Below are 15,919 nucleotides of genomic sequence, written 5' to 3' on the forward strand. Positions count from 1 at the left end.
CTGACACTGGCTGAGCCGTACTTGACCCTGTGTATACCTAAGCTTTGTTCATTTTTAGAGCAGCCTCATCGAAATTCAAATGTTTTGGACCAGTTAAATGCGTGTATAATAGGAAACAAGTTCATATTGCTCTCTATATATATTCAGAAACCCCTGATTCATTCATTCAGCTGATACTAGGGGCCGCGCACCATACCAGGTTGTGCAAAGAACAGCAGACATGGCCCTTGTTCTCAGGAAGCTGCTAAGGTCTAGCCTGGGTGACACATTAACCAGATAATTACACTATTACATAATAAGCATTGTGAAAAACTCTGTGTAGGAAAGGCACTAAAGCAAAGAGAGTCCATAACGGGCTCCACCCTCCAGCAGAGCACTATAGAAGCATCTCTAAGAATCTCTAAGATCTCTAAGAAAGAATTTTCTTTATTTTCTAAACCTTGAAAACCAAGAGTCCCTTGAAAGCCTGAGTTTAAAAAAAAGAAACTGAAAAATTATTGTTCTGGTTCTTAGAATAGCTTTCTGTTGAAACTCACTGTATGTACTTAAATACAGGACCGCACTTGAAGAGAATTAAGATACAGATGTTGGTTAGCTCCCAGTCACTGTAGTGACAAACCCTAGTGCAAATGTGGGCTGTTGAATTGCTCAGGGAGCATTATCTGATTCTTGATCTTCTTTTTCAGCGTAGCCTTTCCCCTGTTCCTTTTGCCCTACCTTGAAAGTGTTTCTATGACTCACAGTCAGAAGGTGACATCACTGCCCATCCCTACTTGGCTTCAATGGATGGCCCACAGGACTTCACAATTTGAATCCTAAGTACTGTTTTCCTCCCCATTGCCTCTTATGCACAAGTTATTACACAAGAAATCAGACCTGGACCCTGCTGTGGATGTGGAGTTCCACAAGGATAGAGCAGGTAGTGAATTGCCTTAAATGTTTCATAGCCACCATCAGTGGTCCTCTGCATTCTGATGTTAGGGTCCAAATCTCATGGATCAAGAAATGAAATATAGTGCTTTAGATCTTGAGCTGTTGAGTCAAAAAGATTTGGGTGTCCAGATCTGCCACCTAACAGCTGGGGAACCTTGAGCAAAAGTTAACCTCTCTGAGCCTTGTTTGCCCCAGTTGTAAAAAGGAGACTAATCACAGTATCTCCTTCAGAAAGTAATAAGGATTAAAGGAAATTATGTATGTAAAATGCTAACAGGGCCTGGTGCCTAATAAGCACTCAATAAATGGTGATTTGTTATCATCATGATCATTGATTTTGAAGCAAAACAGATGATGGTGAAGAAGATGATTACTGATTTTGAAGCTGAACAGAGTGTGGGCCTAACTCCTCAAAGAATAAGAACAGATCCTCTATTAGGGATGTTATTCCAAGTACTCTTCCCACCAGCTTAATCTTTTCCAGGTTCAGCTTTTGCCCTATCTTTTTTTTAGCTGTCAAGAGTAACCAGGACTGGGGCCGGCCCAGTGGCGCAGCTTCGGCGGCCCGGGGTGCGCCAGTTCGGATCCTGGGTTTGGACATGGCACCACTTGGCAGGCCATGCTGTGGTAGGCGTCCCATATATCAAGTAGAGGAAGATGGGCACAGGTGTTAGCTCAGGGCCAGTCTTCCTCAGCAAAAAGAGGAGGATTGGCAGCAGATGTTGTTAGCTCAGGGCTAATCTTCCTCAAAAAAAAGTAACCAGGATAGATTTTGAATATAAGGAGAGGTTTTGTATGTCACACCTGCTCTGCCAATGCTCTGTTAGTTGGAAAGAACTTGCCAAGACTGTGCCTCTCAGTTCAGTAAATCAGGTTATGCTGGCTTTCACAAAATGAAAAGTTCTGAGGCAATAGGCAGAGCAGAGTGTTGATTATCAAAACAGTCCTGTGGTTCGATGTGTTCCCTCATATTCCCACATTCCTTCCCCCACCATGTAAGTAGTCTTTATATTTGATGCTTGTACAGGATAAAGCCTGAAGTTTACGATACAGTTCATTTTATGCTTGATGATCATTTGATAGTGTGATACCCTGCTATGTTTATGACGTGGGAAAGTGAGAACCATGATGACTGCTGCAAATTCAGTAGGTCAGAGTTATACAATAATGCTTACTAATATGGATTTTGAATCAGTGATGGTCAAAGACGTTAGTTTAAACAAAAAGATAAGATTTTACAAGAGAAGTGAAAGGGAATTTTAATCTTTAGCCGTGATGTCACCTTTCAATAAGTAATCAGATGAGTCCTATCCACAGCTGGAGAAACATTTCACAAAATTAGGGAAGGAGCTGGACGGACTTGTAGTAGCGTCTGATCTAGCTCCCTTGTTTTATAGTTGAAAAAACTGAAGCCAGAGAAGTTAAGTGACTTGCTCACGATCACAGAGCTAATTTGTTGCTGAGGGTGGGGGTGAAGGGTCAGTGAGCTTCTTGACTCCTGGTCCGGGTGGTACACTCTGTGCTGCCAAGACTATTTAAACTCAAATCAGTTAGTCAGGGCATTTTGAAAGAAGGCAAATAGTACTGATATTAAAAGTAACTACTGTTGTTCCTAGAAAGGATAAACTCATGCTACCTAGAAACTGCCTTGGCTTCAAAACAACCACAGCAAAGTTATTCCAGCATGCCTATCTTAAAGGACATTTCCAGTGGATCAATTTGTATTTATTCTGCTTCTCTCAAGTTCATTTAACTTTGCATTTAATGAGTACTAAAAAGGTATTTTAAGTTTTGCCTAACCTTACACTTAGCAGGTTTCCAGGTACCTATTATTGACCATCAAAGTATGCTAGCTAACATCTAGTTTTATTCTGCATATTCATGTCTGTAGACATTTAGCATCTAACCTGAACAAGGCACTGTGCTTAAACAGTGGTGTCATAAAGATGAATCGTGCCGGCCATCAGGGAGTTGATAGGCTGGAGGATGAGATGGAATTTACACATAAGTAACTCTGATACAAGGAAGGAAATGGTAAATACAATAACAGAAATGAGAACCGAAAAAGCTCTTTAGATCCTAGGATTGATGGAGATGTGGAAAACCTTAAAGAAAGATTAATTAAATGGTATATCAAATTTAGAAAAGGAAATACACAGTTAAAGGCTTAAAGTAGCTACAATTAGATAACCCCCCAAAAATTGTCCCTAACCTTTTACATGGGGACAGTGAGTGAGCCAGTAGAATCTGAACTGCATGTTTTTTGTTTTCCAGTTTGTTTATTTTATCTAATGAGACGGTAAACATCTGGAGTCATTTGCTGGGTTTCTTTCTCTTCTTCACGCTGGGAATATATGACATGACATCTGTGTTACCTTCGGCAAGTGCATCCAGAGAAGATTTTGTAATTTGTTCTATTTGTCTTTTCTGCTTCCAGGTAGGTCATTTCACAAGCATTATTATTGGTAAAGAGAACTTTAATCAGACAAGCTTGGGCAAGTGACCTTATTTCACACCTGACACTTGATTTAAAGAGCCCCAAAATAGCATATAGGTTAGCTTATTCTCTTTCATAATATAAGCACCAAAAGTATGCTTTATAAGAGTATATTTGGATGTTATTATTAGAGTATATTTGAAATCCAATAAGGTTTAAAGATTGAGAACATTTCTTTCTTTCCTTTCCTCTTTCCATTTTTAGGCATCTTCACTTTAAGATTGATACAAGGATAAGAATCTCTGATTGTACTCTGTTTTCTGGCTGAAGTAGAACACTAGTTTCTGCTTAAAACTTGTTTGGGAAGATTCTCATCTTTTTCCAATTTGTATTTATTGTTTCCATACCAATTTTAAGGTCTTATTTTGCTGGTATTGATCTTTTCTATTGCTTTAATGTTAATTTCCTTTGGTCCATTTACACTTGCTTGGTTTCAGACGTTTTCAGTTTCTCCTCCTCTCTACCTCTCATATGTGTTAGTTTCTTAACACTTTCATTTTTCTTCAGGGATCTGTAAAAGTGCCTTTAAAAGTTACATTTAATAGTTTTTCAGACAATTCTAAAGAAAACAAATGTGGACCAAAATCCTGTTAACATTTTTAAACTTAAAAAAATGCAGAGAGTACAGAAATATAAAAACAAAAAGAAAAAGCTGTCATCCCCCTTCTGTTGCTCCTCTGTTTGAGAGGCAGATGGAGAAGTCAGCTGCATAGGTGTTGCTTTCATTATGTATCATTTAGTTTCAGACCTTCATCATTTGACTTACATTAAAACTTTGGAGTTAAACGACCAAGAGACATATTGATAACATCTTCCCCTTTTTTTGTAATTTTAGTTTCTGGAGTAATATTTTATATTTCTTTGAGGGAAAGAGTATTCTGTATTTTTGTGTTATCATTAGAAAATTATTTTTCCTTTAAGTATTTGTAAAGTATACTCTTTCTCAGGTTTAATTTTTGTCCTGATTGGAGCCTGAACATCTCTTAGAATCTGTCTCCAGTTATCTTTGGGTTCCTTTTTTTTTTTTGGTGAGACAGGTTGTCACTGAGCTAACATCTGTGCCAATCTTCCTCTATATTTTGTATGTGGGACGCCACCACTGCATGGCTTGACAAGCAATGTCTATGTCCGTGTCTGGGATCCAAACACACGAACCCCAGGCCACCAAAGTGGAGCACACGAACTTAACCACTACACCACTGGGCTGTCCCCAGGCTCTAGTTTTAAAATAGAAATGAGTCAATCTCTTTATAGTTAAATTTTTATATGTATCTTATCGTAGACTAAATGCTCTTAATAATTACTAATAAGCAAAGCTGGTTTATACTCTACTTTGGGTTATATGGATGCTATCTACTTTGAGAATCCCACGTGTTTTCCTCTCACCCCTAGGCCTGCCCTTCATCCCTTCACTACCCAGCCACAGCTGATGTTAGTTCAGGGAATGCATATTAATATTCATATTGGCCTAAGAAAACAATGCATTGCAAAACTGAAAAGATGAAATAGTTAAAAAACTGCCAATGAAGAAACTCCCGAAGTGTTACAGTGATTTGCCCAGGATTATTCAGCAGGACAATAAAACCCCATTTTCGGAACTGCTAGCACAGTGATCTTTCTGTTATATGTTGTACAACTTGCTAAAGACAAATGAGTACATCTTCTCTACTTAAAAATACTATTTTTATTTTTATTAAATTATGTTTATAACTTGTTTACCCAATTTTCCCAAATTCTTAGAGTTAGCAGGCAGCATGGTAAGCCATAAATATATATTAATATTAATTTACATTTAATTTTTAAAAGACACAACATTGTTTCTTTTTTCACTTCTACCCACTTTATATGTTCAGTGCTTTCCTGCCAACCACATTAATAGAGTACATTCTGAATAGTAGAATGTAATTTCAGGGGTTTTGAACTTTCCCAGAGGTCTTTCTATCTTAGAGAATAGAAGAACCTAAGGCCTTTCCCAGGATTCAGTTCATTTACATTCAGTTCAGCAAATATTTCTTGAATGCCTCCTCTCTACAGCCAGGCACTAAGCTAGGCATTGGGAATACAGGGCTAAACAAAACCAACCTTCATAAAGATCAAGTCACCCAGGAGGGCAGAAGGGAGAGTGAGACAGGGCATTTAAGCAGAAAAAGTAGTTTGTGTAATGGCCCAGAAGCAAGAGACAGCTTAGCGCTTTCTGGACTTGCAGGTCTTTGTGGTTGGCTCCTAGGAGAATGGAGGAAGATGAGGCTGGGGAGATAGGCAGGAGCCAGATCCTGAGGTGTTTGGTTATCATGCCAAGGAGCTCATAGCATGATCATTATCTGTCTGCTTGAGGGAGTGAGCTAATCTACAGAAGGGAACTTCCCAGAAAACTAAAACATACTCAGTTTGCCAGATAATTTTTCAGTGAGTTTGTTAAGGAATTCTAATAGTGCATCCCTTTTAAAACAGAACATATATAGATTAACTTTTTAAAAGCTCCGTGTACTCTCTTAACACTGTGAATAACTTTCCTTTTGATACTATAATTTTTCTCTTTCCTCTTTTATTTTCCTTTCACAATGATATTAGCTTTATTGTTGTTTGTTATTATTGCTGTAAGATATACTCATGTAGAAATTCAAGTAAACAAAAAAGTGTATGGAAGAAAGTAAAAGTCACTTGAAATTCCACTTCCCAGAGGTAACCATATCTGACATTTGGGTTAAAATTTGTTTGTTTATGCACAGCTGCCTCACACCTGCCTGCCTACGTCTGAGCTGTGGTCACCTCTGCTGGCTGTTTTGTGTCATTCAACCTGGTGACAATGAGATGTTTTTCTGTCAATGAGAGTATAGACCTTGATGTTTTCTGGATTTTCTGTATTTAATCTCAAGGATAATCTGAGAAAACAGATAACCAAGCTTCTTGGAGTTATGTTTAATTGCGTCAATAAACTCGGACCTATATTTTAGTAGCCAAAGCCACAGACCAATAAGAGTTTTAGTGGATGAAGAAATAAGGTTGTGTCTGGGTACGTTGTTTTGATTGTTGATTTTGAGGCTGTGGGGACTGATTAGGATTGTTTCATGCCCAGACTATAGAATAGCTAGAGGACCATTTTTCTGCCTTAGCAGTTGCTTACAAAATGTTTATCAGTTTGACCTACTTCTGTCCCATTTTTACACCCCCACTATCACTGGCTTAGTATAGGCTCTTGTCATGGCTCCCCAGGGCTACTCCTGTAACCTCCATCTCAGCCTTTCCGTAAGGGTGAACTTAAAGTCTTCCCTAGTATCACACCTAGCCCATAATATTGATGTTAAAACTCCTTGATGTGGGAGAGGGGCAGAGCAAAATGGCGGGGTGAGCTGACCCGGGATTCTCTCCCCTCCAAAATACAACAAAAGATTGGAAGAACTGAATTTCAGAGAATAAACATAATGCCAGCTCGTTAGAGACCTACAATACCAAGAAGGGGGAGATCATAAACCCTACTTACAGCCTCGGAGGCGCTGGAAGGGTAGGAGAGAACATGCTCCCTCCCCTAGAGTCTGTGATCGCTGTGGTGCAGGTCAGGAAGGAGCGGGGGAGGGCCCGCGCGACCGGGGGATCATCCAGGACTCCTGCCGCTGATTCAGTGGAGACCCGCTGACGGTGGGGGGGGGGAAGCTTCCATCCGCGGGGACCCTATAAATCAAGGGCCTTGGGAGACCAGAGAACAGAACTGATCTGAACCCAGACCGGCGCGTGTGAGTAACAGCCCCTCCACCCCGGCAAAGCCAGTGGGCGCAGCCATCTTGCCCCAAGGCGGAGAGCTAACACGCCGCTCTCGACCCCCATCTAGTGGCGACAGGCTGTAACTGCAACCGAATTCTACCACCACGCGAAAAAACCGCTCCTCTACCATCCAGCAATTTATAAAAGCCCCAGACCAGAAGGAAAACAATAAAAACATAGAATTAAGTCCTGAGGACTTGGAATTAGGTAAACTAAGTGATAATGAGTTCAGAGCAGCTATAATCAAAAAACTCAATGAGGTAGAGAGAAAGATAGAGAAACAAGTCGAGTTCTGGAGTTACTTCACAAAAGAGTTTGAAATCGTAAAGAAGACTCAAACAGAATTACTCGAGATGAAAAACACAATGGACCAGATAAAACAGAATACGGATTCCCTGCATGCCCGTGTAGACACCATAGAAGAGCAGATTAACATAATTGAAGATAGACAGGCTGAATGGCTCCAGACTGAGGAAGAAAGAGAACTAAGAATTAAAAAAAATGAGGAAAAACTCCGAGAGATAATGGATTCAATGAGGAGTAAGAACATAACGATCATAGGAATGCCCGAGAATATGGAAAAGGAAAATGGAGCAGAAAGTGTGCTTAACGAAATTATTGAAGAGAACTTCCCAAATCTAGGGATCAACGGAGAAATGAGTGTAGAGGAGGGTTTTAGATCTCCTAGATTTGTCAATGTAAAAAAGCTACCCCAAGGCACATAGTAGTAAAATTGGCAAAAAGGAAAGATAAGGAAAAAATACTCAGGGAAGTAAGAAGAAAAAAAGAGAATAACCTATAAAGGAGTCCCTATCAGACTGTCAGTGGATTTCTCTACAGAAACCCTACAAGCTAGGAGAGAATGGAGTGACATATTCAAAGCTTTAAAGGATAAAAATCTTCAGCCAAGAATACTCTATCCAGCAAGAATATCCTTCAGATATGAGGGAGAAATTAAATCTTTTCCAGACAAACAAAAGTTAAGGGAATTTGTAACCAAAAGCCCTCCATTACAAGAAATCCTCAAGAAGGCTCTCATGCCTGAAAAAAGAAAAAAGGGAGAAAGGGGACACAATCCACAAACTAGGGAGACCGATGGATAGAACCAGAACAGGATAGCAAATATTCAACTATAGCATTAGGGTAAAAATAAGGAAACTACCAAAGCAAGGACGATCTTATCAGTCTAACTACAAATTAATAAGACGAGTTGGAATAAAAAATGAAAATAATTATTTAGGAGGGGAAGAGCAAAGGGTCTAAATCAGTATTGGTCAAGTAAGTAAGAGACCACTAGAGAATAGACTATATTATACACGAGATTCTAAATACAAACTTCAAGGTAGACACTAAAATAAAGTACAGAACAGAGTCACAAATTATAAATAAGGAAAAATCTAAGAAACCCAGCATAAGAAATTGCAGTATTAAATGGGTAGTTTAAAGAAAACTGGAAAAGAAATGCAGGAAAACAAGATAATGAGCGACAGATTGACAGCATTAAGTCCACATGCATCAATAATCACTCTCAATGTGAACGGATTGAACTCTCCAATAAAAAGACACAGAGTGGCAAAATGGATTAAAGAACACGATCCAACAATTTGCTGCCTCCAGGAAACACACCTCAGCCCCAAGGACAAACACAGACTCAGGGTGAAGGGGTGGAGGACAATACTTCAAGCAAATAGCAAGGAAAAAAAGGCAGGTGTTGCAATTCTTCTATCAGACCAAGTGGATTTCAAAATAAGACAGGTAAAGAGAGACACAGAGGGACAATATATAATGATCAAAGGGACACTTCATCAAGAAGAAATAACGCTTATAAATATCTATGCACCCAACACAGGAGCACCAAGATTCATAAAGCAACTATTAACAGACCTAAAGGAAGATGTTAAAAACAACACAATAATAGTAGGGGACCTCAACACCCCACTCACATCAATTGACAGATCATCCAGACAGAAAATCAACAAGGAAATAGTGGAGCTAAATGAAAAACTAAAACAATTGGACTTAATAGACATATATAGATCACTTCACCCTGAAAGAGCTGAATACACATTCTTCTCAAGTGCACATGGAACATTCTCAAGGATAGACCATATGTTGGGAAACAAGGCAAGCCTCTACAAATTTAAAAAAATTGAAATAATAACAAGCATCTTCTCAGATCATAGTGCTGTAAGGCTAGAAATTAATTACAAGAAAAAAGCTGAGAAAGGCACAAAGATGTGGAGACTAAACAACACACTACTGAACAAGCAATGGATCATTGAAGAAATTAAAGAAGAAATAAAAAAAATACCTGGAAACAAATGAAAATGATAGCATGCCATACCAACTCATATGGGATACAGCAAAAGCTGTATTAAGAGGAAAATTCATCGCAATACAGGCACATCTTAACAAACAAGAAAAGTCCCAAGTAAGCAACCTTAAACCACACCTAACTGAACTGGAGAAAAAAGAACAAATGAAGCCCAAAGTCAGCAGAAGGAGAGAAATAATAAAAATCAGAGCAGAAATAAATACTATTGAAATGAAAAAGGCAGTAGAAAGGATCAATGAGACAAAGAGCTGGTTTTTTGAGAAGATAAATAAAATTGACAAACCACTAGCCAGACTTACAAAGAAAAAAAGGGAGAAAGCTCAAATAAACAAAATCAGAAGTGAGCGAGGAGAAATAACAACAGACTCTGCAGAAATACAACAGATTATAAGAGAATACTACAAAAAACTATATGCCAACAGAATGGATAACCTAGAGGAAATGGATAAATTCTTGGACTCCTACAATCTCCCAAAGCTCACTCAAGAAGAAGCAGACAATTTGAACAGACCGATCACAAGGAAAGAGATTGAAACAGCAATCAAAAACATCCCAAAGAATAAAACCCCAGGACCAGATGGCTTTCCTGGGGAATTCTACCAAACTTTCAGAGAGGATTTAATACCTATCCTTTTCAAGCTATTCCAAAAAATTAGGGAAGATGGAACACTTCCTAACACATTCTATGAGACCAACATCACGCTGATACCAAAACCTGACAAGGACACCACAAAAAAAGAGAACTACAGGCCAATATCACTGATAAACATAGATGCAAAAATTCTAAACAAAATTTTGGCAACCAGAATTCAGCAATTCATCAAAAGGATCATATATCATGATCAGGTGGGATTCATACCAGGGACACAGGGATGGTTCAACATCCGCAAATCAATCAACGTGATACACCACATCAACAAACTGAGGAATAAAAACCACATGATCATCTCAATAGATGCAGAGAAGGCATTTGACAAGATCCAACAGCCATTTATGATAAAAACTCTGAACAAAATGGGCATAGAAGGAAACTACCTCAACATAATAAAGGCCATATATGACAAACCCATAGCCAACATCATACTCAATGGGCAAAAACTGAACGCCATCCCCCTGAAAACAGGAACGAGACAAGGATGCCCTCTATCACCACTCTTATTTAACATAGTACTGGAGGTCCTGGCCAGAGCAATCAGGCAAGAAAAAGGAATAAAAGGAATCCAAATAGGGAGGGAAGAAGTGAAACTCTCGCTGTTTGCAGATGACATGATCTTATATATAGAAAACCCCAAAGAATCCATTGGAAAACTGTTAGAAGTAATCAACAACTACAGCAAAGTGGCAGGGTATAAAATCAATTTGCATAAATCAGTAGCATTTCTATACTCCACTAATGAACCAAGAGAAAAAGAACTCAAGAATACAATACCATTCACAATCGCAACAAAAAGAATAAAATACCTTGGGGTAAATTTAACTAAGGAAGTGAAGGACCTATATAATGAAAATTACAAGGCCTTTCTGAGAGAATTGGATGACGACATAAGGAGATGGAAAGACATTCCATGTACATGGATTGGAAGAATAAACATAGTTAAAATGTCCATTCTACCTAAAGCAATCTACAAATTCAACGCTATCCCAATCAGAATCCCAATGACATTCTTTACAGAATTAGAACAAAGAATCCTAAAATTCATATGGGGCAACAAAAGACCCTGAATTTCTAAAGCAATCCTGAGAAAAAAGAACAAAATGGGAGGCATCACAATCCCTGACTTCAAAACATACTACAAAGCTACAGTAATCAAAACAGCATGGTACTGGTACAAAAACAGGTGCACAGATCAATGGAACAGAATTGAAAGCCCAGAAATAAAACCACACATCTTTGGACAGCTTATCTTTGACAAAGGAGCTGAGGGCATACAATGGAGAAAAGAAAGTCTTTTCAACAAATGGTGCTGGGAAAACTGGAAAGCCACATGTAAAAGAATGAAAATTGACCATTCTTTTTCACCATTCACCAAAATAAACTCAAAATGGATCAAAGACCTAAAGGTAAGACCTGAAACCATAAGGCTTCTGGAAGAAAACGTAGGCAGTACACTCTTTGACATCAGTATTAAAAGGATCTCTTCGGACACCATGCCTTCTCAGAGAAGGGAAACAATAGAAAGAATAAACAAATGGGACTTCATCAGACTAAAGAGCTTCTTCAAGGCAAATGAAAACAGGATTGAAACAAAAAAACAACCCACTAACTGGGAAAAAATATTTGCAAGTCATATATCTGACAAAGGCTTAATATCCATAATATATAAAGAACTCTTGCAACTCAACAACAAAACATCAAACAACCCAATCAAAAAATGGGCTGGAGACATGAACAGACATTTCTCCAAAGAAGATATACTGATGGCCAATAGGCACATGAAAAGATGCTCATCATCGCTGATCATCAGGGAAATGCAAATCAAAACTACACTAAGACATCACCTTACACCCATTAGAATGACAAAAATATCTAAAACTAATAGTAACAAATGTTGGAGAGGTTGCGGAGAAAAAGGAACCCTCATACACTGCTGGTGGGAATGCAGACTGGTGCAGCCACTATGGAAAACAGTATGGAGATTCCTCAAAAAATTAAAAATAGAACTACCATGCGATCCAGCCATCCCACTACTGGGTATTTATCCAAAGAGCTTGAAGTCAGCAATCTCAAAAGTCCTATGCACCCCAATGTTTATTGCAGCACTGTTTACAATAGCCAAGACATGGAAGCAACCTAAGTGCCCAGCAACAGACGAATGGATAAAGAAGATGTGGTACATATATACAATGGAATACTACTCAGCTGTAAAACAGAACAAAATCATTCCATTTGCAATAACATGGATGGACTTTGAGGGAATTATGTTAAGTGAAATAAGCCAGCAAGAGAAGGATAATCTGTGTATGACTCCACTCATATAAGGAATCTAAAATTATGGACTAAGAACAGTTTAGTGGATACCAGGGGAAAGGTGGGGTGGGGAGTGGGCACAAAGGGTGAAGTGGTGCACCTACAACATGACTGACAAACATTAATGTACAACTGAAATTTCACAAGATTGTAACCTATCATTAACTCAATTAAAAAAAATGAAAAAAAAAAAAAACTCCTTGATGTGTAGGACTTGTCATAGTTGTATCATGAAGAAGGCTGCTTGACATTCCTTGATGGTTCTGTTTCTCAATATGCTACTTTTCCTGTCGACCTCCAGTAAACATGGGCACAGCTTTATTTGTGTCCTTGATAAATGCCAGATCAACCTTTTAAGATCCAGCTCAGGTGGCAACTTTTCTATGGAGCTCCTTTCCTCCCACCGTTCCCACCCCCAAAATGTACACATACACCCACAGACCCAGGACCCTCCCTCCTCTATTTTCTAATTGTGCTCTGTGCTGATTGTTCTTACTGGACTTCCTACATCACCATTTGTTTACTTGTCTCAGGAAAATCTCTTTGAGAGTAAAAGTTTCATCTTTGTATCCCCAGTACATGATACATGGCAGACATTTATTTAATGGCTGGAGGGGAGTTCAGCCATAGAAACCTTATCAATCTTCAGAGGAGCTGATGAGTCAGATTAGCTTTGCTCTCGATTTGGCAACATATAAAATCAGCATAAGTCATTATTATTTTTTCTTGGCACAACAAAGTCATATTTAATTTATAACTTAAAAGTAAACTCTATACAATGATGTCTCCTACAGACATGAAAAGTCTTTAAGTGAAAAAAGCAAATTACAAAACAGAATATAAAATGTGATTCCATTTGATTCATTTTAAAAAGTATCTATAGTGTGTTTGTGTATGTGTATGTGTGTAGACTTCTGTATCATAGGTGTTTGGTATGTTTGTTGAAAGTATCTGGGAGGACACATAACAAATGTCATTAGCGGCTAGTGCTGGGGAATAGATTGAGTAGGAGGGGCTTATTTTTTTACATCATACAATTCTGTGTTCTTTGATTTTTTTTTAAGGACATATATTACTTCTGTAGTAAGTACTTTTTAAAAAGGAAGGTTATTCATGGATCAAAACAAGCTTCAGTTGATATTTTAAAAACATTTATATTGTGTAATCTTCCCACTACTGTGCTATTCATTTAAAATTTTTGTTAGAAAATACCTATCATTTTAAATTTGTTTTTTTTACAATTGTATCCCCATTTCACTCCTGAGGAAACTGAGGCTTAGAGAAATGGCATAGCTTGTCTGACTCTTAAGGCACAAAGCTAGAACTCAAGCCCAGGACTGTATGGCTGCAAAGCCTGGGCTCAACCTAACCACTTGCCTGAACATCACACGTGAGTTGCCTTTCATTTCTTTTTGTTTCCTTTTGCTAAGATTTGTTTTATTTTCCATAGGTCTGTATGCTTTGCTCTGTGGGTTATCATCTTTTCTCCTGCCATCGATCAGAAAAAACTTGTCGAAGATGGATGGCATTAGATTATGCAGGAATTTCTATTGGAATACTGGGCTGCTATGTCTCCGGAGTATTTTATGCATTTTATTGTAATAATGTAAGTGACTTAAAACATTTTACATTCTACCTTTCATGTAGGTCTTGGGTTTTCTTGCTGTGGTTCCTTTGAACTTCTGAATAAGCACATAATTAACTTATAGAAGAAATAGAAGAGTCTTGTATAGGCATAAGCTCATTTTTCAAAAAGGCTCTGTGATCTCTAACGTCTGTTATCAGTTCCATACTCATTTTACTAATTTTCTTTTTTTTTTTTTTTTAAAGATTGGCACCTGAGCTAACAACTGTTGCCAGTCTTTTTTTTTTTTTTTCCCTCTGCTTTTTCTCTCTGGATCCCCCCAGTACATAGTTGTGTATTTTAGTTATGGGTCCTTCTAGTTGTGGCATGTAGGACGCCGCCTCAGCATGGCTTGATGAGTGGTGCCATGTCCACGCCCAGGATCCAAACCAGTGAAACCGTGACCCGCCAAAGCGGAGCATGCGAACTTAACCACTTGGCCACGGGACCAGCCCCATTTTACTAATTTTCCATTGGAATATGTATAAAGTTATTTTCTGTAACTTAATGTAAACATTAAATTTTAATATTTCCACTAAATTCATATAGCTACATGGTTCCTCAGACGCGCATTACATATCTTTTATTTTTGTGTTTGTAGAGTTGAAGTTAAACAAAGGTAGTGCTTAATAAAATTACATTGCTGGCTGCTGCTTTCCATTTTCCTTCTTTTATTCCACTCTCAGTCAAATAAAATAAAGGAAGGTATATCTGTGAGTGTGTTGACCTGTATTCTTCTGTAAGAAATATGTTTTCCTTTCCTTAGTCTTATAGTTGGAGGTAGGCCTAGAGACAGACCAGATGGGTAGTATCTTTAATAAATATGTGTCTGTTCTGAGTTCTAGATCAACTCTGCTTTCTGACCCTGTCACAAAAGTCAGTTTTTGCCTTGTGCAAAGCAGCATTTGAAACACTATGATCAGATTATAAAGTACCTGACCTAAAAATGTTGGCCAGCCAAGCTGTGGAATATAACCACCTACCTCATCACCTCATGTCCCAGCCAAGAAGGCACACTGAGTCTTCCCGTGGGCTCAGTACACCTCAGGCCCTCCCATTCAGAAAGTCTCCATCAACCCTGCTCTTTTCCTCCTGCTCTCCTGCCGTACGCTTTTTGTTTTCTTTTGTCCTTTTAGTTCCTTCCCTTTCAGAGCCAAGAGTGAGCTGCTCTCTCAGGGACTACTAGTATACCTACTAGTTACTTGTAGTCCTCTTCGAAAGGAATAGAGCCTGTCCTCCCTGAGCCCTCTCCATGTAGCAGTGCTCCAAGCCATCATCCACAGCCTTTGTTTCCTGCCATGCAGTATCCTCTAACTATTGGGAATTCTTAAGTAGGACCTTTGTCTCTACACAGTAACAGAAAACTGTCAACATAGCTGGAGTGTAAAACTAACAAAGAGAAAAATCATAAATTTGTTTTGAATGTAAGAGCATTATTAATTGTAGCCTCTTACACATGACCCATTTGCTTTTTAGGCCTAATTACTTTGAAACATAAGCATATAATTAAATACATATGCAATTAACCTTGTTTTAGATTGATTGGATTTCAGTTGTAAACTCTACTCATGTCTGCTGAACTTTCACAACTTGTTCATTTTGTATAAAACTGTTTACATCTTTAAAAAACTTACAGGGAACATGCGATAACTAGGAGCTTGTGAGTGCAGTCATGTAATACTTGAATTATTTTGCTGATCTTATTCTATATTTCTCTGAAGCCTGTTTTCTGTTTACCCCTTCCTAAACATATCTGATAATCAAAAAGGCTAGTGAGACACTTACGCTAGAAGTCTAAGGTAG

The 15,919-nt window shown here is 38.4% G+C and overlaps 1 protein-coding gene across 14 annotated transcripts in view; it reads left to right on the forward strand.

Annotated features, from left to right (window-relative positions):
• PAQR3 (progestin and adipoQ receptor family member 3) overlaps positions 1-15,919 on the forward strand; it is a 36,610-nt gene that overhangs the window by 749 nt on the left and 19,942 nt on the right. For 7 of the 14 annotated variants that reach the window (XR_002806981.2, XM_023637873.2, XM_023637876.2 and 4 more), the window contains exons 2-3: positions 3,208-3,370; positions 13,943-14,098. Coding sequence is in view for 11 of the 14 variants with exons in the window: in XM_023637873.2 (XP_023493641.1) it covers positions 3,208-3,370; positions 13,943-14,098 (319 nt within the window). In the remaining 3 variants the exon portion in view is untranslated. Of the gene's footprint in view, positions 1-686; positions 920-3,207; positions 3,371-13,942; positions 14,099-15,919 lie in introns of all 14 variants that reach the window. The other 7 variants (XR_011437071.1, XM_070262334.1, XM_023637878.2 and 4 more) reach the window with 3 other exon arrangements.

This window comes from Equus caballus, chromosome 3, assembly GCF_041296265.1.
Source record: "Equus caballus isolate H_3958 breed thoroughbred chromosome 3, TB-T2T, whole genome shotgun sequence".
In the NCBI taxonomy this organism is placed as follows: Eukaryota; Metazoa; Chordata; class Mammalia; order Perissodactyla; family Equidae; genus Equus; species Equus caballus.